This window comes from Erythrolamprus reginae, chromosome 12 (assembly GCF_031021105.1).
Source record: "Erythrolamprus reginae isolate rEryReg1 chromosome 12, rEryReg1.hap1, whole genome shotgun sequence".
Classification (NCBI taxonomy): domain Eukaryota; kingdom Metazoa; phylum Chordata; class Lepidosauria; order Squamata; family Dipsadidae; genus Erythrolamprus; species Erythrolamprus reginae.
This window is the reverse complement of record NC_091961.1, coordinates 408,892-436,655: the sequence shown is the minus strand read 5'-3', so window position 1 is coordinate 436,655 and position 27,764 is coordinate 408,892. Positions and strand designations below refer to the sequence as shown.

Sequence of the window (27,764 nt, the reverse complement as noted above, 5' to 3'; positions counted from 1 at the left end):
GTTTTACAGCGCCACTCTGGGCAGCTCCCAAACCCCACAAAACCCACAAAACCAGCCCTGAAACAGGAAGATGAAAATGGGCCCCTGGTCCCTTGCTGAAGGTCCCAACTGGGAGGCTGAATGCAGTTAGGGGGGGCGGGGGGCTTCCCTCCTCCCTCTTTCCCCTCCCAGCAGAGAAGGGAGAGGGGGGGGCAGCGGGTCTCCTCCTTCAGCCCAGGCAGCTGTTTTGATGGAGTTGGGGGGGGATGCAAGGGGGGCGTCTTCCTCATGGGGCACTTGCCCCCCCCCAAAAATTTCCTTGCCTCCCTGGGCCTCTCTGGACTTCTCTCTCTCTCTCTCTCTCTCTCTCTCACACACACACACACACACACAGCTATCCTTGTGATATGGGTTTTGCTTGCTACACTTGAATCACATTAATCTCACAGAGAGAGAGAGAGAGAGGGAGAATTCTGGTAGTAGAACTGGCCATAACATTTTGGGTCCCGGTGTGACCTGGGCAGCCAAATGCTGCATTCCAACTGCATCCCCGCATTCCTCCCCTTTAAGCATGCAAACCTTCTGGTTTCCGGGTCATGTATCAGCCACAGAAAAGGGAAGTTGAGCCTGGCTCCGCCCTGGCCTGGTGGATAAGGCTCCCAGGTGGACTTGCAGGGACTTTCCATCCCGGATGTGAGGCTGACACCTGGTCAAGAGAGAAACCTCTGAGAGGAAAGTGAAAGCAGAGAGGGGCCGCATACAAATCTAATTGACTGAATGAATAAATAAATAACCAAACAAATAAACAAACAAGGAAATAAATAAATAAATAAACAGTGGTGGCAGGTTTGCCTGCTGCCAATTTAGAAAGTTTGGGAAACATTTGGGATCCCAAAATAAATGACTTTCACGCGTGGCCATAAAATTCTTCCACCTGTGATTCTGTCCCTCTTCTTCCTTAGTGCAATCTGCCCAATTCCGTGGGGTTTGTTTGTTTTATTTGTCAATCAAGGAGAAGATGGCAGTTTATGTCAAGGCAACATAGAAAGTAATGATAAAAGAAGAGAAATAGGACAGGGAGGGGAGGCAGCTGCTGTGCTTGGAGAAGGGGAGGGGTCGACTGGAGACCATGCAAGGCTGAAGATTTTTTTGGGGGGGGGCAAGAAGCCACCAAGTCAGGGTAGTGAGTTCCAGGTGCGGATCCCTCCTCCTCCTCCTCCTCCTCTTCCTCTCCACCAGAAGCCACCAAAAGTAGGACTTCTGCTTGTCCGGCCGTGCTTCTCAGTGGGGGGAAACTGGGGGGGGGGGGATGCTCCAGCCAATGTTCCAGCAGCTCTCTTGGGCCTGGATGGGCGCTGGGCAGAAGGTGGGAGGCAGCTGACCCCTTTGCCTCCTGGCCTCCCAGAGTCCTGCCTGTGTCCAGGGAGGTCATGCCAGGACAGCCCCCCCCCTCCCGCCCTCTCCTGCCCCAGCAGCATCTAATCTCGGCTCTGCTTTAAACTGCTTTTCTTTCCCCTGCTCATCCCAGGGAGGCTCAGGGGGGGCCATCACCCCCCCCACGTGTGTGCTTCAGGTCACGTCCCTCAGAGAGAGCGGGGGAAGGGCATGGGGGGATCTGACTCAGCCAAGTGGGGGATGGTGGGGATCTCCCCTGTCCCTGCAGCCTCCCTTCCCCCCTGCCCACCCCCCAGGCTGGCATTGGCCGTACTGAGAGAAGGGCCAGGCAACAGGGGTCCGTCCAGGCGGTTCTGCTGCTGCCACTCCTGCCCCACCGGGCCCAGAGTGGAGGGCAGCAGGGGCAGCAAAGGCAGCAGGCCCCCCTCCCCGGCCCTGGCTCCAGGGGAGGAAGAAGAGGCCCTGCGAGCGAGTGCCAGGGCCCAGGGGGCTCAGCAGGAGAGGGAAGCACCCCCCCTCCACGGACCCAAGGCTCCCGATTGTAATCCTGAGGAGCTGTTGCTGTGAAATATGAGTTTGCGAAGTGTGCCGTTCAGGGGGGGGGCTCTGATTTTCCTCACTGCCAGGTCGCCCCCTCGTGCACCGTGTGCCTGCGCAATGCAAAAGCCCCAGTTCCTGTGCTTGCGCAGAAGTAAATGTTAAGGAGGCGCCGTCTATGGCGCTGCCGAGAGAGCCGGTTTGGGGGCGTGGCAGGCCTGGGGCAATGCCGGTTCCAGTGATCCAGGCTGCCACGTTACTGCCAGTTCCGTAGAACCGGTCCGAACTGGGAGGAAGGCACCTCTGGCCTAATATTGAAATATATTTGGAATTAGAATTCTGAAGCTGAGAAATGGGGGGGGGCTGAGGGGAGCTGAGGAAGGGGAGTCTGTGTGGAGACTATTCAGGGTCTCTTCTCCCAGGGAGAGAGTCCGGCCCTGCATGGAGGCCGCAAGGGTGTCCGGAGCCCCTGGACATCCCCGAGAGGAAAGGCAGGGAGGCGCAGGGCAAGAGCCTGGGGTGTTGTGTGCACAGCGGGTGGGTCAGTGGGGCCTGTTGTGCGTCAGCTGAGAGGGCTGCCTTGCCGCCATGGACAGACTCATTCTGTGCCAAAATCCATCCGTCGGTGTCTCAAACGTTTCCCTCCTCCGAGAAGTCCACACACACAAAGTGGGTGCCCTTGGAGTGAGGCTGATCGTATGTGCAGGGTGGGCGCATCTACAGAGGGCCCCCCCACTGCCGGTGGTCACACTGTCCCTGCGGATCCTCCATGCCCAGAAGAAGTCTACCTCTGAACGCCAAGGGCCGTGAACAGCACCTGCTGGGAAGCTGCCAGGACTGACCAGCCTGGAAACAAGAGGCCACGGAAGCCGGGGCCGAGCTCCACGTCCTTCAGGTCTTATTGGGGCTTAAGGATTACATGCTGCCTTCCTCTAAGTCCAGGTGAGCCGGAGGAGCCCTGGTGGCCCCGAGGTGGCCCTTCCGCGGGGATCCTGGCGTGGAACCTGGCGTGGAACCAGGGCTGCCCACAGACAGAACGGAGCCCCTTGTCTCCCCACTCACTGTCAGCGGAAGGAGAAGGGGGGGAGAGAACCGGGGGGGGGAGGTCCGGGGGGGATCTCTCCTTCGCAGGGGGCCCAGAGTCAGCCACCACTGCCCCCTTCTTCCCCAGTGTTCTGCCGGTGACCGCAGCCCTTTCCCTGAAGCCCCTCAAACACGCCCCGTCCCAGAACCGGCAGGGGAAACAGATGAGAACAGGAGGAAGCCCAATTCCTTTGCAGACAAGGCAAGAGCAGGAAGTGTGGCTGGCAGTTGGCGTCCAAAGTCCTCCCTCCCTGCCCAGATTCTCTGCCTGCCTGGGCTGCCACCCGCCCAGCCTCCCCAGCCAGTGACCTCAGCCAGCTGCTGCCCCATAAATGCTGCCGGACCCGCCCTGGGAGGCTCCTTCTCTACTGAGCTGCCGATCACCTGCACCAGCTGCCGAGACCTCAGACGGACAGACGGAGGGGATGGAGGGCAGGCAGGAGGCCGAGGGGCCGAGCGCCCCCAGTCAGGTAGGCTTCCACCTTTGGGCTTTTAAGAGGAGGACAGCTCCTTCCCCCCACACACACACAACCCACCAGGCTGCCACCTGAAGGCCTCCCTTCCCATGACCAACTCTCTGCCCTTCAGTTGGGCTTGACAGACCCTCGGCAACCAGGCAGATGGACCCCCTTTGGGCCCCCCTCCTCCTCCTCCCCCCCCAGCGGCCCCTTTGCAGAGCTGGGTCTTCACACCCAGGAGAGTCGTGTAGGAGCCGTTGGGGCCTGGGGGGGGGAACCAGGGGGGGGTTTCCCCTGGCTGGGTCTCTTGGCCCTTCTCAGCCTTCTCAGCAGGGGTCCTCAGCCAGGCAAAGTGGGTCAGTATCATTCTCTCCCCCCCCCGCTTCTTCAGGGACTAACTTTTGTTCTCACGAGGCCCCACCGAGACTTCTAGGCCCTGCCTGGTCCTGGTCTTTGTAGTCCCTTCACGGGGGGCTCCCCCAAGCGCTGCCTGGGCCCCTTCCTTGACTGCTGCCCCCTCGGGTGTCACGGCTGAAGGCAAAGGCTTCGCCCCCCCCCCTGGGTCTTCATGGCCTCTTCCAAGGCAGGTGGGTCTCCCTGGTCCTCCTCCAGGTTGTTCTCCTCCATATAGAGTGTGGAGAATGTTTCATTAAAAAAATAGTTGATATTTCCATGCTTTTAATTGACTCTACCCTTCCTGCCCGGTGGTCTTCATCCAAATAAAAGCTTGAATAAAAGAATAGTTAGCCATGAAGATTAGGTTGAGATTTTTCACAAATGATCCAAAGCAGCAAAGAGATCCACCACTCCTTGCTCTTTCCATTTTCTCCACATCGTCCCTGCGGAGCGGTTCGGCCCGAGAAGTGGGATTGGCCCAAAGTCACCCAGCCAATTCCCACGGCCAAGAAGGGACTCGGACTCACCGTCTCAAGCCGTTGAGGCGGCTGAAGGTTTCTTAATCGCTACGTGAAAGGGCTTCTCTCCTTCTATCATTATTTGGGGGTCTTCAGTTATGAAGACCAGAATTTCTGTTGCTGGGGCAAAGGGAGCGACTTCTGCCAACGGTTTTAAGCAAATCATTGACGTTGTTAAGCGAATCACCAAGTTGAGCCCCTCAGGCTTCCCCCGTTGACTCTGCTTACTGGACGCTGGCCTGGGAGGTCCCACCTGCGCATCGCGTGATTGCCCTCGGACGCTGCGGCCATGGAAGCATGCCAGCGTGACTGGGGGTGGGGGGCCCCCTCAAAGGATGCCTATATGCAATGGTCAAGGGCGTCTCCGTCAGGTCAAGGCTATTGATCTCGCCCAGCGATTCCCAATCCCCTGGCAGGCAGGCAGGCAGCGCTTGGGACTCCGAGAGGCTCAGGAGGAGCAACGCTTCATCTTCCATGGGGGGCCATTTCTTTGCCTCTCTCCGGTTTTTGGGAAACCTCTTAAGAAAAGCGCAGCGCTCGGCCAAGGGGGCCTTCCAAGGGGGGCCATGAGAAGACGGGCAAGGCAGCTCCGGCCACCGCCCAGCCGGAGGGTGCGGAAGACAAGTGCCGGGAGCCCCTCCGTGGTCCACAGGGAGGCCCAGAGCTTGGGTCCAGAGGGGTCTTTCGGGAGGGGGCCCTCCTGCTGAAGCTCTGGCCCTGGGCTTGGCTGGAGGCCACCGGGGAGGCTCCGCTCCGTGCGCAATCTGGCACTTTTGCTTTTGCTGCGAACATTTCCATAGAAATGTTTCAAGAAAAATTAGAAAAATTATGTAACAAACATTCCAGTTTTGAGATATGCAGCGGCAATGGAAGGAATGTTGCAATCGGGGGTTTGTGGTGCGTGAGTGTGCGCGGAAAGCAACCCAGCAGCGATGATGACAGGCCTCTGGTATTAAGGACTGCAGGGCCTCATCCACACCCTTTCCCCTCCCCTCCCCACCCAAAAACCCCCACGTGCTTGCAAAACACAGCCCGAGGGCAGAAGGTGGGTTCTCTGTGAGCTCAGCTGGGAAGGCGAGACAGATGTTTTGAAGGGGGAGTTTCCCTTGGAGCCCGAGAGGGGGAGATTCCAAGGGGCTTCCACTGCCTCACTTCGCTCTCTAAATGCACCGCCAGGTGACATTTCCCATCCGTCGTGCAGGTTAGAAAGGCTGGAGATTTGTTAATTATCTGAAAGGCAGTTCAAAATTATGAGGACAAAAATCACTTTCCCTGCAGGATGTAATGCTATCTAATTCCACCGAATTAAATTCCACCTCCATTTCTGGTGCTTTCTTCTCCTTCACCACATTGGCCCCTCTCTCACCTCCGTTCTTTCTTTCCTTCTTCTCTGGAAGGGAGTTTGCAACCCTCGGCCGCTTGCTCAATGCCTCCTCTTCCTGTGAAGAAAGGGAGGGTGCCGAGTCTCCTTTGCCCCAAAGGTCCTAGTCCTCTGGAGGAAGAGAAGGTTGTTGAGCAAGCCACACGGCTGCTGCACAGGAACAAGCCTTGAGCATGGTTGGCGTGAGGCGGGGGGGGGGGCAGCGACCGGGTTGTAGCAGGGACTAGAACTGCTTCTGCCCCCCCACCTTGGCCTCCCCCCCTCCAGCCACATTGCCCCCCCCTTGGAGTGTGGGACACCCATCGAAATCCACACTTCTAAGCAGTGAGGGAGGAGGGAGGGCCCTGAGCAGTGGGGGCCCTGCTAGCATTTGGGGCGACCCCTGGGAGGAGAGTCAGATCTTAGTGTCCCTTTCCTGAACCCTGGAAGCAGGAACTGAAAGCAAAAAGGAACTAAAGAGCCTCTTGACGTGGCCGGAGGGGGAGAGGGCAAAAGTTGACTTGGAACTCAACATTAAGAAATCCAAGATCATGGCATCCGGCCCTCTCAATCCCTGCCAAATAGATGGGGAAGAAATGGAGGCAGTGACAGATTTTACTCTCCTGGCCTCCAAGATCACCGTAGATGCAGCCAAGAAATTAAAAGACGCCTGCTCCTGGGGAGGGAGAGAGGCCCCACCCTGCCTGCGAAAGGGGGTTGTAATCAGGGACACGATTGTCCAAGCTGTAAGGGACGGCTGTGAAAGTTGGACCGTAAGGAGGGCTGAGCGCCAACGAATGGAGGCCTTGGAACTCTGGTGCTGGAGAAGCCTCCTGCCAGTCCCTCGGACTGCCCATCTGCAATCCAAGCGGTCAGTCCTCCCAGGGGAGATCCACCCCGACTGCTGTTGAGGAGGCCAGATCCTGAAGGTGGGACTCAAAGACTTTGGACAAGAGCCTTGTGCTGGGGACGATGGAGGGCAAAAGAAGAAGGGGAGGGTGGAGAACGAGGGGGCGGGGGGGTTCCTCACAGCAGTCGGAGTGACCTTAAATGCACTCTGGCGGGATGGGAGGGGACAGGAAGGCCTGGAGGAGTGTTGTCCATGGGGTTGCGATGGTTCCGACACAACTTTGCAACTGACCACAACTCAACCCTCTTCCCTCTCTCCTTTCCAGCATCCCCCCCCCCATCCTTCCATTGTGGCGACCGGAACTGGACACAATATGTGAGGGGCTGAAAACACCGGCCGTTCCTGGGGTCTCATTTTGTGCACCAGGTCTGCCTAAATCCTTTGTGTCTTTTCGCCAATCTCAAAGGAGAGACAACTGCCCGGCGATTGAGCATAAATCAGGCCTCAATCCCTTCACAAGGGAATTTATAGACGGGACCCCCGAGGTTCCTCCCCGCGCCCCCTCCGCTGAGCCAGGACGAGGCTGCCGGGACTGCAGTGCGGCCCGTGCGGGGCTTCCTCGGAGCAGGGAAGGCCTCGTCCCGGGCGGCGGCTCTCTCCGGGCACAGCCAGCCTGGACAGCCGTCCATCCCCGGAGAGGCGGGAAGTGCCGGGGCAGCGCGGGGGGGGGGGGCTGGGGGTCTTTAGGGGAGAGGCCGGCCAGCCGCGCGAGGAGGGCGGGGGGCGACCGGCGGGGACCCCGCTTGCCCCAACGGCCCCCCTGGGGGGAGAGACGGGAGGGGACGGAAGGCGCATCGGCGGCGCGTGGAGCCAGGCCGGCGGGGAAGGGGCAGCCCCGTCCCGGGGAGACGACGCAGGGTGGGGCGGGGGCTGCGCGGGGGGCCGAGGCTTCCTCCTCGGGGGGCTGGAGGGGGGCGCGTCGGACGCTCCCACGCAAGCGGCCTTGCCAGCGCCCGGCCGGGAGGGAGCAGGGGGGGCTCGGTCCGCACGTGCTGTCAGCCACGCCGCTGGGAAGGGCCGCTCCCTCCCGCCGCCCCCGCCCCCGCGCACACCCCCTCCGGATGGGCCAATGGGCGGCGGCGGGCAGGGCGCGGCGGGCGGAAGCCGGGCGGGAGGCGCGAGGAGCCGGCTGGGATCGCCAGTCACTTTGTCCGGCCGGCGCGCCCCGACTCCGCTCCCGCCGCTGCTCCCGGGCTCCCCGTCGGCATGATCGCCTCGCACTTGCTGGCCTGCCTCTTCGCTGAGCTCCGCCACGACCAGGCGCAGCGGGTGAGGCGGGCGGGCGGCACGTGGGCCGGGAGGGGAAGGGACGGGGCGTGGGGGGCGCCTGCCCGGGGCCGCGTGCGGCTGAAGGAGCGGCGAGGTTTCCGGGGCGCCAAGCGGGCCCGGCCGCCCCGCTTCTCTGGGGACGGGCGGGGGAACCGGGCGGGCGGAGGCCAGAGGCGGCGCGGGAAGCGGCTCTTTCGCCGGTCGGGTGGCCTCGCCTGAAGAAGCGCCGGGAAGAAACTTCTCCCGGAAGAGCCGCGAGGGCCGCGCTCAGCCCCGACGGCTGCCGGCCCTCCGGCCCCGGCCGAGCCCCAAGGGCGCCGAGAGACACCGAGCGCAGCCGGGGCCCCGAAGCGCCCGCCGGCTCTCCTGCTCGGGAAGGGGGGGGGGGGTCGCCGTCCGAGAGCTTTGCCGGCTTCCCGCCTCCCCCGCAGAACTGACCTCCCTGTGGCCGGCTGGGCGGGAGCGGGGAAACGGCGGCTGGGGCGGCCCCACGAATCCCCCCCGCGTCTCCCCCTCCCCTCCAGGCGCCGAGGTTACTCTCCCTCTCCTTCTCCTGCTGCTTCTTGCCGCCCAGCAAAGCCCCCCTCCCTCCGCCAAGCCCTTTGCTGGGCAGGTGAGGCCAGAGAAGCCCCTCTTCCTGGGGGGGGTGCTCCGAGTGCCCTGGAGGAGGCCCTGGGCTCCATGCTGTCGTATTACGGGGCCCTCTTTCCCTTGGGATCCTACAGCAGGGGGGGGGCTTGCTGAGCAACTCTGAGCCGCTCCCCTCCTTGCCCTCAGCCCCAGGGCCCCATTTCTCCTGCCCTCAGATTTCTCCTGGGGGGGAGAGGGGGAGGGAGGGAGAGTCCCAGCCCTGGGGAACCTTTCGGACCCCTCCCCCATCCTTCCTCCAGAAGGCCCCTTGCAAGGCTCCGCCCCTTCCTTGCTCTTCATGGGATGGAAAGGTCACCTGGGGACACGCCCTCCTCCTACCTACGGCAGCTCCCTGCCAAGATGGGGGGCGGAGGGCAAAGCCAGAGGGCCCCGCTTGCTGCTGCTTCCTGTGCGTTGTGTGTGGGGGGCTGGGGGGCCCTTTGGGGGGGCAGCGGAGGGATTGGTGGAGATGTCGCGGAGTACTTTTCCCAGCCTGGTCCGTGGCTGAAGAGAGAGGGGACATCGGGAACACTGACCTTCTCTCAGCCTCCGGCTGAAGCTGTGGCCTGGTGCCCCTTCCCCCCCACCCCAAGGGGGTCTGTGCAGGGCACCCCCAGGCGCTGGTCTGCCCGGCTCCCAACAAAGGAGGGAGGGGCCGTCTCCTTTGGTACAGGCCCTGCCCTGCCTGAGTGCTGCAGAGTGGCCGATTCGGGCCAGGAAGGGCAGCACAGGCTCCGGCCGGCAGGACCTGTAAGCGCTGCCCCTCCCCCCCCACCGCATCCTCGGAGGGGCTCCTCCTGGGAAGGGCTGCGGGCAGCCTGCCCCTTGCAAACGGCCTGACCCTCAGGGCCATATCACTTCTCCGGAGGGCGAGTGGCCCCAGTCGTGTGAATTGGAACTGCCCGATCGCACAGGGGCAGAAAACATCGACCTACCAGTTATTCTTGTCAATCAGGCTAGAAAACGCCACATGTGAGCAAAGGACAATCCCACTCGCCTTGATGTCCAGCTCCAGAGGTTCAGTGTCCTTTGCTCTGTTGGGTTGTGCAACTTTATTTCGGCTCAGTTTGCAAATCACACTCCAGGTCCCGAAGGCTCCTCTGCTGACGTTGCCGCCCTCTGCAGCCCGGAAGGAGCCCGGAAGAGAGACGGGGCCCCCCGAAACCCCCCCCCCCGGCATCTCTCTTCCCCCTGCGGCGATTTCTCCGGTGAATCAGAATCCAGCATGTTGTGCCTGGACTGTCACCGGTAAGAACCGTGGCAATGCAACACACCCTGTTTTGGCTTTCAGTGTGGATTGCGTTGTTTCGGGCTCTTAACACTTGTTGAGTTAACAACTAGACTTGCTACCGGTATAACTGAGGTGTTATTGTATCATTTGTATGCTGGAGTTCTAGGACTAAGGAATTAACACTAAAAGGAGACGGACACATTCCTGCTCTCTAAGAATATTGTGTCAGTTGAAGACAACACATAGGCGCAGTCTGGATGTGCTGTTACTTACGGTTTTGGCTCCCCGCACGGATTAACTAGAAGGCACCCTGCTGCTTTGGGAAGAGCCCACCCACCCCGTGTCCCCGGCCACCACCAGCTCCCTTGGCCAAAACGGCCTCCAAAGGGACCTGGGCCTCCTCCTCTTCGCATCTGTCGGCCGTTCTCTCGGCTGCTACTGGCCTTTGCTATTGTTTACCCTCTGGGGTCTCTTGGAGTGCTTGTGCTGATGGGGCCAAGCCCCCCCCCCAAGAATTGTCCTGCTGGAAAGGGAGGTGGGGGGATTGGGGTCCCTCTGGCTTGAGGGGGGCTCCCTTTGGAGTTCGCCCTCTGCCCCTTGCCCTCCATGGCCCCAGCTGGGAGAGAGGCGCCTTATGTCCCTAATCGCTCCCTCCGAGGAGCACAGGTGAGGGAGGGGCTGAAGGGGGAGAGGAAGAACCAGCTTAGCAGGAAGTTGACTCACTGGGCGCTGAGCGAGAAATCTGCCCGGGAGGGGGGGGGAGTTAAATCTTTGGATGACGTCACCAGCCGAGGGAGAGCACAGGAGCTTTCTTGGGAGGGGGGCAGGGGGAGGCTCTCAGCTGGCAGCTGCCAGCCCGGACTTCACACGGGGCCGTCCTGTGGTGGGCTGGAGGACGGCTGATCTCCGGTTCTGGTGCTGAGTGTGGCTCTCCCGAGGTCGGAGCAGCTCTGGGAAGGAGCCAGGGAGGCGGGGGGCCAGCTGTCCAGGGAAGGCTGGGGGCTGCCTTCCAAGTTAGACTCCTTCTCCAAATCCTTCTGGGGGAGGCAGCCTGCTGTGAGTGGATGCTGAGCATTGATTGATTGATTGATTGATTGAGTGGGTTGTTTATTTTCACATGAGGTTGTGTGAGGTTGGGAAATCAGAGACTTGCCCAGGAGAGGAAGCCGGGGTTTTTTTGCCAGGCGGTTGCTGGGAGTCGAGACTGCCTCAGACAGCACCACTACCATACGTGGTAATAGAAAATGCCCCCCCCAAAAACCCCCATTGCCATAGAAACGTTTTCAAGAGCCCTGTAGTCCCAGGGCCAGGACAGGCCATCGACTCCCCCTCCGGTGCCCAGTGCATGGCGTGGGCCTGGCCGGCCGCTGTGACCGGGGCTGCTTAAACCAGGCTGTGGTCTTGTGGGACTGGGGGGGCAGCCTGCCTCCCCTTGGAAAGACCTTGTGGGCCCAGGCGCTCCCTTCCTCGTCTCCTGTGGCCACCTGCTTGGGAAAGCAAATAAGCTCCGGCCTCTGTTTGTGGAAAGGAAACGGTTCAAATGCTCTGAGCGCTTCCTGTTGCGCTGCAGGGATCGGAAGCAATCGGCCCGGGAGGAAGCCGAGAAGAGGCTCTTGCGCTTTCGCTGGAAACTGGGGCCGCAAACTACAGTTGGGCCCTGAAGCTGAAGGCAAATCCCTCCCGGCCACTGCTTCACCTGGACAACTGAGGACACACGGAATTGCCACTGGGCAACGTGGTGAAACCGTTGCCTTTAAGCTCGAGTAGAACTGCCAGAATTCCAGAATCTGGAATTCTCTGAGCCCCAGAGGTTGGGGGGCTCCCTTGGTCTAATCTCTGTAGAAGGAGAGATCCGTGGGCCCGGAGTTTGGGGGAGGCAGGTAGGAGGCTGAATAAACAGAGCCGCAAGGGAGGAATTCCTTGAAGCGTCACCTGGGCAGGTGTCGGGGGAGCAGGCGGCTGCAGGTCGCCAGAGGGAGGATGAACCCAGAGGCGGGGCCAACATGAAAAAAGCACCACGCTTCCCCTTCGGAATAAACGTCAGTGAAAAATAACTGGTAAAAAAAAATCAATGAGAATTTCTCTGTCCAGCACCGGATTAAATCAATGGCTGGAAAAATCAAAGAAGCAACCTCTCGTTTCCCCCTCCCTGCTTGGGAATATGAGGAGGGGGCCAGCTTCCTTCATTTAGCTGATTATGAAAGCAAACTTCCCTGTCGCTCTCTGCAATACTTCCCCTCCCTGTTGAATTTTAATGTTAGTCTTGTGGCCAGAAGCTAGGCGGAGGCTGCCTGGGTGTGTTGGAGAAGTTGGGGGCTGGTGCCTAGGGATGGTTGGCGGTGGCCTGGAGAGCCCCCCCCCACCAGCCCCAGAGCAAGCCAGGCCAGGCGGCTGCCAGGCAAAACCGGGTTCCCTGGGCTGGAGGGGCGAAGGGCCCGGTTTCCTGAAAGGCAACCCCGCTCTTGGCCCTGGCTCGGGTGGCCCACTCTGGCCAAACTGGGGCTGCCCAGCTCGCTCTTTTCTTGTGCACAGTGAGGGCCGATGGAGATTGCAAGATGCCTTTGGGGTTGGGGAGGCCGCGCACATCAGTTCTTGTGCTTCCTGCCTCTTTTGGCCTCTGACCCGTCTTTCTCCCGTTGCCAGGTTGACAAGAACCTCTACCACCTCCGGCTGTCGGATGACACCCTCCGTGACATCTCAGAGCGGTTCCGAAAGGAGATGGAGAAGGGCCTGGGGGCCGACACCAACCCCACCGCCTCTGTGAAAATGCTGCCGACCTTTGTGAGGTCCATTCCGGACGGGACAGGTAGAGTCTTTGTCTCCCCTGCAGTGGGGACTCTCTTGACCGTGAAAGTTCGATTCTTCCGTGTATCAAATGCTGTTTTAGAGCATGTTAAATATCTAGCAGGGATTTGACCCTTTCAAGCCTCTAAAGAACATTTCTTAAACTTCTGGACCTTCCCTGTAGACAGTGGCCTCCCAAGATGAGCTCTGAATTCTGTAGCTTGTGCTGTCGTGTGTTTCTGGAGCAGTTTTCACCAACTTGACTCTGCCTGGTTTACTGGCCCTGTATTTTCTGGTTTTCCCCATGAAAACATGTCGTATGAGTTTTTGAAATAACCTGCTTGCTTGCAAGGCTCCCTGTCTCAAGCCACCTTTCAGAACCTGGGAGCAGGTGTAGCCTTAGGTACCTGGGCGAGGTAGATTATTTTCGCTGCTGAGGGCCAGGCTTGGCCTCACGCCAGGAAGCACCTGTTGAGCAGCGACCGTCAGCAGCCTTGACAGAAGCACCAAGAGTGATGAGGACCTGGGCCAGATCCTGCTCCTCTGTTGCCAGGGCAACCAGGTGCCCGTAACTCAGCTGGGGTATCCCTCCACCTGGAGAAAGCTCTTCAGCCTCTCGGACGTCCCTCTTCGCGGAGGGGAGCTGCAGGCCGAGATTGGCCAAGCAAGGGGGGATTTCTGAAGTGTTTTGAATCCTGCATCCACACGTGAATGAAATGGGCTTCACCCCCCCTCTCCCCTCCCCCCACCTCATCTTCCAACAGAGGAAGGCGACTTCTTAGCTTTGGATCTCGGTGGCACAAATTTCCGGGTGCTAAGAGTCAAAGTGGCAGATAAGGTCAGCAAGGAAGTTGAGATGGAAAACAAGATCTACAATGTTCCTGAGGACCTGATGAGAGGCAGTGGGACACAGGTGAGTGTTGCAGTTTGACTCTCCGGTTTTAGCACTCTCTACGTCCTGGTGCAACTGATGTGCTGCCGGGGTGGAGAACATCTGGATTCTTTAGCAAACACAGTGAAGATGCTCTTTACGGCAACTCGCAGGGGTCCCAAAACGGGTCTCCAGCTTGTTCTTCTGGCCCAAAAGCCCTTCTTGTTGCCTTTGAGTATCTGTAGTGATGGTCTCCATCTCAAACCGTGTAGTTCCACATTTATTCTTTTAACTTACATTATAGATATTTACAGAGCATTGAAGGCCATAGACAATTTAGACAATAAATGACACTTGAGGAGCAGTACAGATCCACACTGAAAAGCCAATAATATTGAATGGAAAGATTTCAGCACCTGAGGAAACCCGGTTGCAGGTGTGACTTTGCCTAATGGGCTGCTGGGTTTTCTCTGGTGGCACATGAGGCAGCTGGGCTCGGGTGGACCCAGAGACGGCTGGCCCTCGAACCAGGGCGGAAAGGCCACCCGCTCGGCCCGGTCCAGGCAGACCAGTAGCAGCCGCAGCCGCTAGTAGTTTGGAGAAGCGATAGCAGTGGCAGCACAAGGTTCCATCCAGATGTGGCCACGTTCTCGTTTCTTACCCTCTGTGCATGCCCAAAGCCTTCTGCACATGCTCAGAGGGTGGGAGAGCGTGCCTGCCGCTGGCGTGCACGTGCATTTGCAGACCAGTAGGGAAGGCAAGTAGATTTCATTATTTATTATAGATTTCATTATTGTTGTGAGCCGCCCCGGAGAGGGGTGGCATACAAATCAAATTATTATTATTGTTGTTGTTGTTATTAAAACAGTTTCATTACCAAACGGAGTTATGTCATCGGTGGCAGCAGGGATGGGTTACAGCAGACCCGACTCCCTTCCGCCAATGGTGGAGTTGCCTAGTTTGGAAATGAAATGCCTGTGAGGAAGCAGCCAAGCTCGGAGACCCCCGAGGGTCCCTTCTTTCAACCCTCAGCTGCAAATGTTCCCTTCTCGCTGGGGTTTTTTTGGGGGGACGCAGTTCTGGCCTTTTGCTTTTGATGTGGGGGCGATGCTCCACCTCTCCCTCGATTGGAGCAAAGGCTTTGGCCGGCCCAGACCTTTGGCCGATTGGACCCTTGCTCCTCCCTTCCCAGCTCTTCGACTACATTGCCGGCTGTTTGGCTGACTTCATGGAACAGCAGCAGATCAAGGACAGGAAGCTGCCCCTGGGCTTCACCTTCTCCTTTCCCTGCCACCAGACCAAACTGGACGAGGTGAGTGAGTGTCCAGTGCTGGCCCAGAGGTCCTCTGGCAGCCTCGCTTTCTGCTGGGACCTCTCGTGCCGTCGGTGGAGGGGGGGGGCTCCCTCCTTGCTAGCTGACCACGTTCGGAGCATCCGCCTGGCGGGTAAAATCCGTTAGCTGGACCGCCTCGTCCGTCGGAGGCAAAGGGTTTTTTGGGGGGGGGCAGAAGTGGGTGAGATGGGGTGGCGGAGAGTCCTTACGGCTGGTTGGGACTGAGGTGGGCACGGCCCCCCACCGGAGCCCCCCGATGAGTCTCTTCTTCCACCGCCGGGTGAGGGTCGTGGCCGGGACCCATGGGAGCCGCAGAAAGCAGCAGGCTGGCCAGGCGGCAGGTCCCTCGGGGCATTGGGGGCCCCAGCTGGTGGAGCGCAAGGCTGAAGCCGCGTAAGGGAGGAGGTGCTGAAGGGGCCCAGGGGCTCCCGGGGGCCTTTGAAGGGTGGAGCCCACCTTGGAAAGGGAGGAAGACCTCCGCTTGGCATTCGGCCCCTTGGAGATGAAGGAGGCGACGTAGAGACGGCAGATTATTCAGCAGAACTAAAATAAAAAGCAATGTTGAATCAGGGCCCCTGAAGGCCCCCCAGAAACCCCCCATCGCACTTGGAGCCCTGGCCCCCCTCCCTCAGGGGAGGCTTTGCAGGGGTGCCTGGGCAGGTTGGGGAGCCCTTGTCTGTGCAGGGGGTTCCAGCCTCCTCCCCCACCCACGGGAGACAGACGTGTTAAGGTGAACTCCTGGTCGCTTTGGCTCTCTCTCCCCCAGAGCATCTTGGACACGTGGACCAAAGGATTCAAGTGCAGTGGTGTGGAAGGGAAGGACGTGGTTTCGCTCTTACGGAACGCCATAAAGAAGCGAGGGGTAATTGAAGACCGACCTTTCCACAGCTGGAGGCTCTAGGGAGGCCCTAGATTTCCCCGGGGATCTACTGCAGGGCCATTGCCGCGGCTGGAATCCTCCCGCAGTGGATCGGTCAGGTTGCATGTTTTCTTTAAAATTGTTTGGAAAAGAATGCAAAACCTCTTCCTGCCGGGATAACAACCAGCCAAACAATGTTTCTGGCCACACCACAAAGAAGCGACGCCCTCACTCCAGCCCATCTGCCCTTTGCGCAGAGAGGGTCAGCTGGCTCGGGGCCTGGCATCGGCTGCAGGCGGGGGTGGCCGGGAGCCCTCTTGGCGGCCCCTGCCCCGCACTTCAGGCGAGGGAGGTCGGTGGGGAGAGGCTGGGGGGGGAAGGCAACGGCAGGGTCTCCTCCCACCGCGGTTGTCGCAAGATCCTGGTTCTCCAGAACATTCATTGCTGCTTCCCCATGAAGTCTCGGGAGAAGATGAAGGGGGCCCTCCGGACTGCCCCGTTTTGCGCTGCCCGGTTTCCAAGGCTGGGAGGAGGAGGAGGAGGAGGAGCCCCAGGTGTCAGCTGCATGGGGTGGATGTGTTGAGCCAGCTGGGACTCTCACTTGGTGGTTCCCTCTCCCCCCCGTTCCTGCATTACAGGACTTTGAGATTGATGTCGTAGCTGTGGTGAATGACACCGTTGGGACCATGATGACATGCGGCTATGACGACCACAACTGCGAAGTCGGACTGATTGTCGGTAAGGGAGCCTCTCTGGGCATCAGCAGATCCCCTTCCCCACTTAGGTGGCCAGCCCGAGCCGGTCGAGACGCAGAGGCCAGTTTGGGCCTCCCTGAGACCCTCGGCCGCTCAGCCCCGGCTTCTGCTCTGACGAGAGCTTCCTGGCTCCCGCCTCGCCCTCCGCCCCCCAGGTACCGGGTCCAATGCTTGCTACATGGAGGAGATGCGCCATATAGAGACGGTGGAGGGCGACGAGGGCCGCATGTGCATCAACATGGAGTGGGGAGCCTTTGGGGACGATGGGTCCCTCAGGGATATCCGGACGGAGTTCGACCAAGAGATCGACAGGGGCTCCCTGAATCCCGGCAAGCAGCTGTAAGTGGAAGGTCTTGCCCGAGAGCGTCCAGTCCGAGGGGGCCTCGTGGGCTGAAAGACGGAGGGTCGGTTTCCGTTCTGTAGCCCTCTGCAGTCATTCAGAGGAAGGCGGGGGATCGGACAGGGGATGGCTTCTTCCCGGAACGCAGCCCCTCCAGCGTCGCGCTTCTGACGGCCACTTCCCTCGAGGGGAGGGTCTCCCCACTGACCTTCCAGGCCTGGCCAGCGGGCTCTCCCCGGGTGGCGTCAGGGGTTCGGCTGAGCCCCCCACGACCCCCTTGGCCCTGAGGCTGCTCCTTCCCTCCCACGCGGCAGGTTTGAGAAGATGATCAGTGGGCTGTATATGGGCGAGCTGGTCAGGCTCATCCTGGTGAAGATGGCCAAGGAGAAGCTCCTCTTCGGCGGGAAGCTCCCGGACGGCTTGAAGAAGAGCGGCTGCTTTGAGACCAGATACGTCTCTGCCATCGAAAAGTGAGTGGCGCCTCAGGGCCCGGAGACCCCCCCTCGGGCAGGGAGGGAGGGAGAGAGGGAGGGGCAGGACCCTTTGCTGGCCCCAAGAAAGCCTGGAAGGGCCCAGAGGGTTGGGGGCTTCCTGGCTGAAGACCCAGAGAACCACCAGCCGCCCTCCAGTCCAGGGAAGACACTGTGGTATGGAAGAGAAGAGAATATACTTTACTGACCACGTGTGGTTGGAGACACAAGGAGTTTGCCTCTGGCGCAGAAGCAGACCACAAGTGATCAATCACGATCATAAAACTCAGGGGTAGGCAGACACGCAGAGCGTAGGGGGCAGCCTCGGACCCCGAAGACCCCTGGGGATTAAGCCAAGGTCAGCCAGCCGTGCTGGAATTCCCAGGTGAAGGCTGGGCCACGTCCAGGCAGTTGACCAGGTGGATAGGGGATCCCCTGCCGGGCTCCCTGAGCCTCCAGTGCCAAGGACCCGTTAGCTGTGAAAAGGGGGGACCCTCCCCTTGCCCTGACCGGCGGCCGAGCAGGGCTGGGAAAGGACGGCAGGGCTGCAGGATCTGGCCCTCCCGGAGGGGATTTGGGTAGTGGCCGAGGCAGGCAGGGGGGCGCCAGGGGGTGGCTAGGACTGAGCCCAGCTCCCCCTCCGGACCTAGGGAGAAAGAAGGCATCGCCAAAGCCCGCACGATCCTGGAGCAGCTGGGCCTGGAACCTTCGTACGAGGACTGCGTGGCCACCCAGCGAGTCTGCGAGATCGTCTCCACCCGCTCGGCCAACCTCTGTGGGGCCGCTCTGGCCGCCGTGCTCCTCCGCCTGAAGGAGAACCGGGGGGTCGACTGGCTGCGCACCACCATTGGGGTGGATGGCTCCGTCTACAAGCAGCACCCTCAGTAAGTGGGCTCCGGAGACCCAGCCGGGGGAGCCCTGAGCTGGGCAAGGCAGTGGGTGGCGGCTGGCTGGTCTCCCGGCTGCGGACTCGGAGGAAGGGGATAGTGTTGAAGGTGGAGCAAGTCCACTTCCTTCCTTCCTTCCTTCCTTCCTCCTTCCTTCCTTCCTTCCTCCCTTCTTCCCTCCCTCCCTCCCTCCTTCCCTCCTTCCCTCCCTCCTTCCCTCCCTCCCTCCTTCCCTCCCTCCTTCCTTCTTCCCTCCCTCCTTCCTTCCCTCCCTCCTTCCTTCCTTCCCTCCTTCCTTCCCTCCTTCCTTCCCTCCCTCCTTCCTTCCTTCCTTCCTTCCCTCCTTCCTTCCCTCCCTCTCTCCTTCCCTCCTTCCCTCCCTCCCTCGTCCCTCCTTCTCCTTCCTTCCTTCCCTCCTTCCCTCCCTCCCTCGTCCCTCCTTCTCCTTCCCTTTCTCCTTCCTTTCCTTTCCTTTTTCTCCTTCTTCTGTCCTGGACTGTTTGGTTCCTTGGCTCAATTACTGAGTTCGGAGACTGTTGTGGGTCAGAGCAACGTAATCACCAACCAGCTCTGAGTCTCTGGGCCCCCCAGGTGCGTCTCCCAAGCAGGTGGGGGAGAGGAGGCCAGACTGAAGAGAAGGGTCCCCTTGAGAAGGCAGCTGCCGCCTTCATGGGGCGCTCTGAGCCCCATCTCTCCCCTCGGCTCCAGCTGGCAGCAGGCGGAGGCTCCCGCCAGAGTTCTGCAACCGGCCCCTCCCTTCTCCCTCTTCCTCCTGCCCAGCTTTGCCCGCCGCCTTCACAAAGTGGTCCGTCGCCTCCTGTCCGGCCACGAGATCCGATTCCTCCGTTCCGAAGACGGCAGCGGCAAGGGAGCCGCCATGGTGACAGCGGTGGCGTATCGGCTGGCCGCCCAACACGAGGCCCGCCAGGAGACCCTCCGCCCCCTCCGGCTCAGCCTCCCGCAGCTGCTGGAGGTGAAGAAGCGGATGCGGCAGGAGATGGAGGCCGGCCTGGCCCAGGAGACCCACGCCGAGGCCCCCGTCAAGATGCTGCCCACCTACGTCTGCGCCACTCCGGACGGGACGGGTGAGGAGCCCCACTGGAGCCGGGGGAGGCACAGCCACCTGGCTGGGAGGGAGGCCGAGGGCAGGATACACCTAACCTCCGTGATGGGGCGGTGAGGCCCCCCCGACGTAGTCAGTCGCCCAAGCAATCAACCCCCCAAAGCGGGTTTAGCCTGGTGCCCCTGCAGGGCTCTCGGAATGCCGGCGACCCTCTTGGGCGAGTGTGGAGGCTGCCCCAGGGCCCCTCCGGGAGGAGTCGGACCTCTTCCCCGCCTCTCCACGGGGCTGACGGAGATCTCCCGGTGGATTGGGCCCTCGGAACAGATTCAGTTCTTCCCTCCAAGCCTCCCTGGGGTCACGGTTGGCGTTGCCCACCAAAGAGAACAGCTGCCAGAAGAGATTGGAAGGACTTTCATCAGAAAAGTGGCAAGCCTATGGCACGTGGGCCACAAGTGCCACGCAGAGCCATATCGATGAGCTCAGGCCGGCTGATTCCTGGGCCTCCTGGTCCCAGTGGTAGTCGGGAAACAGCCTGCTCTCAGCCCCAGAGGGAGTGGGGAAGCCCCCCCCGAGCCCAGAAATGGCCGTTTCCCAACTTGAATGCAGGCGCAGGAAAGGGGCGCCACCTGGAATTATGCAAACCCCCCCCCTCCACACACAACCGCCCCTTTGGCACATGAATCAACGTTCCCCATCACTGGTGTCAGGTCCCCTGCCTGAGTGGGAGTGGGGGTGGGCTAGATGGCTTACAAGGTCCCTTCCAGGCTCTGTTCATCGGATCCTGACCGGGTTTTGTGCCTGACCTGGAGCAGCCTGCGCAGTGGGGGCCCCCTTGCCAGCCTTCCCGGGGGCTTTCCGGATGCATCCAGCTGCCTCACCCAGTGCCGCCCTATTGGAAAGCCTGGCAGGGGGCTGCTGCAAGGGCCCCTACAGAGAGACCTCTAAGGGCCCCGTCGTTTCCTCCTCCTCCTCCTCCATCATCGTTGTGGTGACTTTTGGCCCTTGTAGAACGAGGCGCGGAGGGTCTCCTGGTGCTCTGGGAGGCCTGGCTGGAGCCGTGGTGGATTTTCGTTTCAGAGAAAGGAGACTTCCTGGCCTTGGACCTGGGCGGCACCAACTTCCGTGTGCTGCTGGTGCGCGTGCGAAGTGGGATGCGGCGCAGCGTGGAAATGCACAACAAGATCTACACAATCTCCGAAGACGTCATGCAAGGAACCGGAGAGGAGGTAAGGGGTCCTCGGGGGGGGGGGGGGGCAGTGGGAGGTGGTGGAGCCCAGTGGGCGGTGGGGCTGGGGCGGTGGGGGGCTTTGTCCCGCCCAGCAGTGCCAGGTGCAGCTCGGGGTCCCAGCTCCGCCCCCTGCTTCTCCGTTTCTCCCGGCAGCTCTTTGATCACATCGTCAGCTGCATTTCGGACTTCCTGGCGTACATGGGCATGAAGGGGGCTTCTCTCCCCCTGGGGTTTACCTTCTCCTTCCCTTGTCAACAAAAGAGGCTGGATGAGGTAGGCCTTCTCCCGCTGTGCGTGCGCACGTGTGTGTGCTGTGCTTGTGGGCAGCACCGCCAGGAGGAAGATGCAGCCCTGAGTGTGGGCCCTTCCCACCCACCTGGTGTGTGGGGTCTTTCCAGGGCTGGCCCAGAGAGGCCGGGGGGCGCTTCCCAAAGCCCATGTGGATGGGCGAGCGGGTGGGCTCTGCCAGGTCCAGCAGGGGAGCAGCCCCTGGACAGGAGAGATGCCACTCTGGCCGCTTCTCAAAGGTCCAGCCCTTCAGCGCCTGAGCTCCTGGCTTGGCGGATGAAGCCGTTCGTGGAGGATCCCCGGGGGGGGGGCTGACTCCTGTGCTCTCCCTCCCTCCGCTGCCCCAGGGCCTGCTCCTGCAGTGGACCAAGGGCTTCAGCGCTTCCGGCTGCGAGGGAGAGGACGTGGTGGGGCTGCTGAAGGAAGCCATTCTCAGAAGGAAGGTACGTCGGCCGGGCACTCGTTCCCCTCTCGGGCTTCATCCGCTCCGGAGGGAGAGAAGCCACGGGGGGAAGGGGGGGGGTACTTGGAACAGTCTTCATGGGGGGGGGCAGGGTCACTCATTGGGGCCTTCTAGGACAGGGAGGGTGAGCCGTTTTGGGCTCTGGTGTGCACAGGCGATTGCGTGCATGTGTGTGCCCACACCCACATTGCAACGCCCTCCCCCTGCACATGCACACAACTCCCCGCACTCTCCCCCTGACCAGTGTTCCCTGGCCGCGCATGCAACGAGGAATCTTAGCGCAGGACTTTTCAGTGGGCGCACAGCCATGACTTCCACCCGCCGCGATCTGGCTCCTCCCCGTTCCGCCCCTGCTGAGCACGGTGCTTTGAAAGTGCCGCGTCACCCCTGCCGAGGGGACAGACCATGGCGCATAGCGGGGGTGGTCATCGCCCTCACCAGCAGCCAAGACAGCGCTTGGCGTGAAGGCCCGGCCAGGCTGGAGCCAGGGGAAAGCCCCGCGCCGGGAAGTATAATTTGTGGAAATATATTAATTGATGCATTGGTGTTCAAATAGATTTTCATAGTATTACTAGATTACTATAATACTATGATAAATGATAAATATTTAAGAAATGAAGATTTTAAAGCATGGATTTATTATTAGTTGTGGTTTTGGTTTTGCTGGTTATTTTAGTTTTAATAGTAATAGATTTTGGCTTTGTTTTATTATTATTTTCTTTTATTAAAAAAGAAGATTTTTTTTTTTCCTAATTAGGAAAAAATTGTATAAGGGTTTTTTGTTCCTTTTAAGAAGAATGTATAAGAAGAAGGAGTAGGCATGAGGGCCTATCTGGATTTATAAGAGGATAATGCTATTAATTGAAATATAAAATAACGGAATAACATAGTGGGAAGGACCTTATTCTGCCCCAGCACCGAGCCCCAAATAATTACGCAACACGTTGCCTTGCGTGACATCTCTGAAAAAAAATCAGGCGCTCAGGCATGAAAAATCATTTATTTATTTAGACGCGTGCCCTAGACACGCGTGCCATAGGTCCCCCATCACTGCCACATGCTCAGCCAGGAGCAGCCGTGCCGTTTCTGAGCAGGGGCCGCCCAGCCCCTTCTTGGGAGCTTCCCAACCCTCTTTTCTTTCCTTTCTCCCCCTTAGGAGTTTGATCTGGACGTGGTAGCTTTGGTGAACGACACAGTGGGCACCATGATGAGTTGTGGCTATGAAGACCCTCTGTGTGAAGTGGGACTCATTGTTGGTAAGCGCCAAACCCGGGTTGTTGACGCAGTGATTGGATTGACCGGGAGGGGGGAGGTGTCTCTGCCCTCTTCCATGCTGTGGAACATCGTCCGTGGCCGCCACCTTCGTGAATGGAGCCAACCAGCCGGAGAGACATTTGGGTGATGGCTCAGCCAGGGCTTCCTGGGCCTCCTTCCTGGTCGTGGGGATCGCACACGAAGGAAGAGAATGGGGTGCCATTCCGGGTGGTTCCTTTGCCCGGTGGGGGGGTGGGGACTGGGCTGGAGCCTCCTGCCCTCGCCAGCTCCTCCCTCCCAGGCCCCGGAAGCTCTCAGCCACGTGCCATGTACTGTTTCATGCCGTGAAGAAGAACCCTGGCCGCTTGGAGAAAGACAAGGGGGCAAATAGTTCAGAATGGAATTTGTTTGATGAAATACAAAATATGACGAATGGTGCATCCTTCCGGCACCCTCCGGTGCTGCTTAGGGGCTCCGTGAGAAAGAGTCCGGAGACGGTGGCAGCGAGAGGGAAGCTGGCCTCCCACGATGGCGGGCAGCGGAGGGGAAAAGTGGCCTGTGGAGATCCTGTGCCAGCTGCCCAGAGGTTGCGCACCTGCTGCTGGCCTTGGCAGCCTGCCCTCCGCCTGTGCGTGGCCCCCGAGAGGCCCGGCTGGGCTTCTTGCGGAGCTGCTGCCCCTCTGCGGCTGACGCTTGGAGGGAGGCTGGCAAGAGTTCTTCTGGGCGACCCGGGTACTCCCTGCCACCTTGGCATGCATGGTCAGAGCGCCTCGGTGGCACAGTGGTTAGAGTGCAGCACTGCAGGCTACTTCTGCTGGCTGACTGCCATTTGGCAGTTCGATTCTCGCCAGGCTCCAGGTCGACTCAGCCTTCCGCCCTTCCCAGGTGGGTCAAGTGAGGACCCGGATGGTTGGGGGCAAGAGGCCGACTCCCTGCAAACAACTTGCAGAGAGCCGTGAAAGCTCCGTGAAGCGCTGTTGCTGTGGCCCAGGCCCCCTTTCCTGCCCTCGGCCTCTTCTCCCCAAAGGGGGCGCTGCTTCGGTGGCCCGGCTGAGACCCTCTCCTGTCGCTTTCCCAGGAACGGGCACCAATGCCTGCTACATGGAGGAGCTGAGCAACGTGGAGCTGGTGGCGGGGGACCAAGGCAGGATGTGCGTCAATATGGAGTGGGGGGCCTTTGGGGACAACGGCTGCTTGGAGGAGTTCTGGACAGGGTTCGATGCCACCGTAGACGAGAACTCCCTCAACCCCGGGAAGCAGCGGTGGGTGAACTTTGGGGCCTGGTTTCCCTCCGGGTTCAGCAGGCACACAACGGGGGGGGGTGTGTGGGGGGACCCGCCCTGGACCCTCCTGCTGGGTCCCCGCCAGATGCCTCTATTCTGCTGACGTGGGATCGGTTGGTCCACGCTTGGGTGTTGGAGGACGTGGTGTGAGCAGGGTCCTCTTCTAGACCTCTCGCGGGGATGATCCAGTTGGGCCCCAGGTGCTGTTGAGCAGGGAGGGGGTTCCGTCAGCGTCAGCGTGCGAGCGAGTGACGAGCGACTCCTCCCGACCCACCTTTCAGATTTGAGAAGATGATCAGTGGGATGTACCTGGGAGAAATTGTGCGCAACATCCTGATTGACTTCACCAAGCGGGGGCTCCTCTTCCGCGGGAGGATCTCCGAGCGGCTGAAGACCAAAGGGATCTTCAAGACCAAGTTCCTGTCTCAGATTGAGAGGTGAGGTCCAGTCAGATGTGGGCGGGGTCTGGGCCCAGAATCAGGGAAGAGGGAGGCGGGAATGGCTGGCGGCCCCTCCCCCCCTCTGGACTTTCCTTGGGCTCCCCCAGGGGGCCAGAGTTCTTGCTTATTATGGGATACGCAAAAGGATTGGCGGGCTGCTTCCTTCGGAGCGACTGCTGCCTCCTAGTGGTCAGGTGTATTTCCCCTTCTGCAGCCTGTCCCAGTCACCAGGTAGTCTCTAGGACTACAGATCCCATAACACCTGACCCAGGCAAACTGGAGAAGGTTGGGGCAGTATTTCCATGGGAGCAGTTCAGTGGTGGGTTCTGAACCCCGTCACTACCGGGCAGGCGGGTGGGGCCTCCTGCCAGCGCTATGGGCCGAAAGGGGACAGCCTGGCCCCCTCCTCCCTGCCGCTACTCACGCCTCCACTCAATGGCTGGAGCAACTGCATCCTGCTCCTAAAGTTGGGGTAGAATTGTGGCAGAGCCAAGGGTGCTTGTTCCCCTTCTCTGTATGTCATGCAGCACGTGAGTCACGCAATGAACACGCATGACGCCCACTGACCTTTCCTCCCAGCCAGAGAGGTATTCTTCCGCTCTGTATTCTTTGTGTAAAGCAAACACACAGGAGGATAATTGCACACAGATGACCAGTCACAGGCGACACACACACGCTTTACAAGAGCATCAGTTGGGTGGTTCTCTCTGGAAAGGAGTGGTCAGCCAGGTGGGGGCTTGGAGAGGAGGGCAGGTGAATGGACGGGCAATAGGAATTCCCACCGGGCAGCAGCTCCGAAGGGGAGCCGGGGCACGCGAGGGAATTGTCTTTTGTGTTAGGACAAAGACGGGCGCCAGAGCAGGGGAGGGGGGCTCAGACCCCTTTTGTAACAGTGCACGCGCCCTGACTGTGGCTGGGCCATCTCCCCCTCCTTCCATTCCTAAGAATCCGGGGGGGGGCTATTTGAACCCCTTCCGGACGTTCTCTTCTTGAACTGGCCTTAGAGGGTCTTCCGCCTCTTCTTACCTGTCCAGGTTATAGACTAACAGGGTTGGGACCATGGAGGTCTTCTAGTTCAACCTCCCACTTAGGCAGGAAGCCAGGACCGTCCCAACTCCAACAAGGGGGGTCCAATCTCTAGCTGACGCCCCCATCCTGGTTGGCCAGGCCAGGCCAGGCCCATTCCAGCAGGACGGCCAAGACCTGCCCCTCCCTCTCCCCACCCCCAATTCCTAAGCCCATGTGCCCCCCCACCCCCGTCTTGTGCCCCCAGCGACTGCCTGGCGCTGCTTCAGGTCCGGCACATCCTCCAGGACCTCGGACTGAAGACCACCTGTGACGACAGCATCATTGTGAAAGAGGTGTGCACCGTGATCGCTCGACGGGCCGCCCAGCTGTGTGGGGCAGGAGTGGCTGCGGTGGTGGACAAGATCCGAGAGAACCGAGGCTTGGACTTCCTTAAGGTCACGGTCGGAGTAGACGGGACCCTCTACAAACTCCACCCACAGTAGGTTCCTCGGCTTCCCCGGGGAGAGAGGGGGGGGAGAGAAGGCCCAGGCGGCCTTTGTGCTGCCTGGAGGCCCCCTCCCACCGTTGCAAGGTCCTGGCCCTGCCCAGTGTAGCCTGGCATGGCGTCACTCTGCAGTGGGACTTGCAGGACAAGACAGGCAGTGACCGGATCTCTTCTTTCCTCGGGTGTTTGGGGAGAGCCCCCTAAATCAGGCCCAGAAATAATTGGCTGGCGTGGTTCTTGCAAGCAGAAAAGAGCCCCCCCCCCAGGGGGGAAGGAAGCGGGCGGCCAGGTGACCTCATGTTCCTTCTCTCTGCAGCTTCTCCAAAGTGATGCAGGAAACGGTGGAGCAGCTTTCGCCCAAGTGCGAGGTCTCCTTCCTCCAGTCCGAGGACGGCAGCGGGAAAGGGGCGGCCCTCATCACTGCCGTGGCCTGCCGGTTGCGGGAGGCTGGCCAGCATTGAGGGGGAGGGCGCCACTCCCTCCCTCCCTGCCCATCCCCAGGCCCTTCCGGGCAGGACCCCCCCCTGTGTCTTCCAAGTTGCTCCTGATAGAGCCCCTATGGCCAGCCACGCCCTTTGCAGCCTCTGTCGGCCCCTGGAGGCTCTTTGGTGCCCTTCAGCCGCCTCCGAGCTCCCTCTGTGGCCGGCTGGCTGACCTCTGACGCACAGCATAGCATAGCAGAAGCCCCCCGTCCCGTCCCCCCACGGAAGGCAGCCCGCTTGCTTATAGAGGCTTGTAGAAGGGTTGCGGGCTTTGGGAGGAGGAGGCGGGCAGGGGGTCTGCACTCGGGGCTCTCCCTGGGAGAAGTTCAGGGGGATTCGGGTGAGGAGCAGAGGCCGGGCCATCCCGGGACGCCAAGAGGCCGCCTGCCCGTCTTCCTCTCTCTTGCTACAAGCATTCCCCCCCATCAATCAATCAATCTGAAGGCTCCTTGCCCCCCCCCGAAGCTGGCAAAGGAGGGAGGGAGGAGGGGCTTCCCGGGCCCTTGAGGGACCCAGCTCCATTTTCCCTCACAACTGAGCGTGCAGCTTCTCTCTTGAATCGGCTTCTTTCTTGACCCTCGGTCCTTCTGGGGGGTGGGCAAGCCCCCTTCCCACCTGTTTCTTGGGGAAGGTGGGGTGCATTTAAAGTGGTGAGGGTGGAGTGGGGGAGGAGGTGGAGGGCCCTCTAGGCTCTTGGAGGGCAGAGTCGGCCTCCTGCGGATCTTCCGGCTCCGAGTCCAGTTGCGGGAAGGGCTGTGGCTTTTCTCAGGGACCCCAAGCGGCAAAGAGCCAGCGACCCAAAGCTTCTCTTTGTGGCGGACTCAAGCGTTGCCTGTGACATCCAGTCCAATTTTGGTGGTCGTTTGAAGAGAAATTATTCTATTTTTTTAATCTCTCTCTCTCTGTGTATTTATATTTATGTCTTGATTAACTGAAACAAACGTTCAAGGAAACACTCCGTTTAAGAACACACCCTTCCTCTTCTTCCTTTAAACATTTAAAGTGATTGCAATGAAGAGGAACTGCTCCAAACAGCCAGTGTGGACAAGACCAAATGAAAAATTGTGATGCGACAAATATTAAATTTATCTATTTTTATACAAGGAAAACAAAAGGAATAATCCTATGCCAAACCTTTTTGTGGAGACTTTGCTGCAAATGAGACCTCTGCTGAAATTGCAGAGAAAATAATTCCCTCTATGTGTCTCTCTGTGGAATTTACACTCGTGAGATTGTCAAGGACGTAGAAATGCTTTGTGTCTTTTTTAGTCGTGTGCTTGGAACAGCCGCCTTGGCTTAATTGAGATGCTTAACTTGAAAGAAAAGAATGAGAAATAAATCCTCTCTTTTGTTCAGACTCGGCCTTGTTGCTGTCGGAGGGAGGGTGGCGGTGGGGGAGTCCCCCGGGCCGGCCTTGGGAAGTGGGGGGTGTGTGTGTGGCATCCCTTGGCAGTCTCCTTCCGCCCTGGACTGGGAGGTGAAAAGTGGAGCTCTGATTCCCAGAGTTTTACATTATTTTGTGTTATTTAGAATGACGATGAGGAGGCTCCGAAACGAAAGAGGAGACGGTGCCACCCAAACAGCAGAGACGAGTTTTCAGAGTTGAGTGGCACCTCACATTCTCCCCCCTCCCTCTTTCTCTCGCACGCAGGGAGGATCTTGAGAGTGAGATGCTCTGCTGGTGC

The 27,764-nt window shown here is 59.9% G+C and overlaps 1 protein-coding gene across 3 annotated transcripts; it reads left to right on the top strand.

Moving 5' to 3' along the window:
- Positions 1-3,360: 3,360 nt before the first annotated feature.
- LOC139174913 (hexokinase-2-like) lies at positions 3,361-27,434 on the top strand. Of its 3 annotated transcripts, none has more exons than XM_070765614.1 (18): positions 3,361-3,464; positions 12,410-12,572; positions 13,315-13,463; positions 14,614-14,733; positions 15,521-15,616; positions 16,252-16,351; positions 16,524-16,707; positions 17,023-17,178; positions 17,829-18,062; positions 18,846-19,150; positions 20,206-20,354; positions 20,510-20,629; positions 20,992-21,087; positions 22,264-22,363; positions 23,440-23,623; positions 23,926-24,081; positions 25,358-25,591; positions 25,914-27,434. In XM_070765614.1, exons 1-18 carry the CDS (start codon positions 3,420-3,422, stop codon positions 26,056-26,058), a joined length of 2,736 nt encoding a protein of 911 aa, XP_070621715.1. In that variant the 5' UTR covers positions 3,361-3,419; the 3' UTR covers positions 26,059-27,434. The 3 variants fall into 3 exon arrangements, with proteins under 3 accessions (XP_070621715.1, XP_070621714.1, XP_070621716.1); XM_070765613.1 differs by lacking the exon at positions 3,361-3,464 and adding an exon at positions 7,724-7,905; XM_070765615.1 differs by lacking the exon at positions 3,361-3,464 and adding an exon at positions 9,621-9,783.
- The last annotated feature ends 330 nt before the right edge of the window (positions 27,435-27,764 follow it).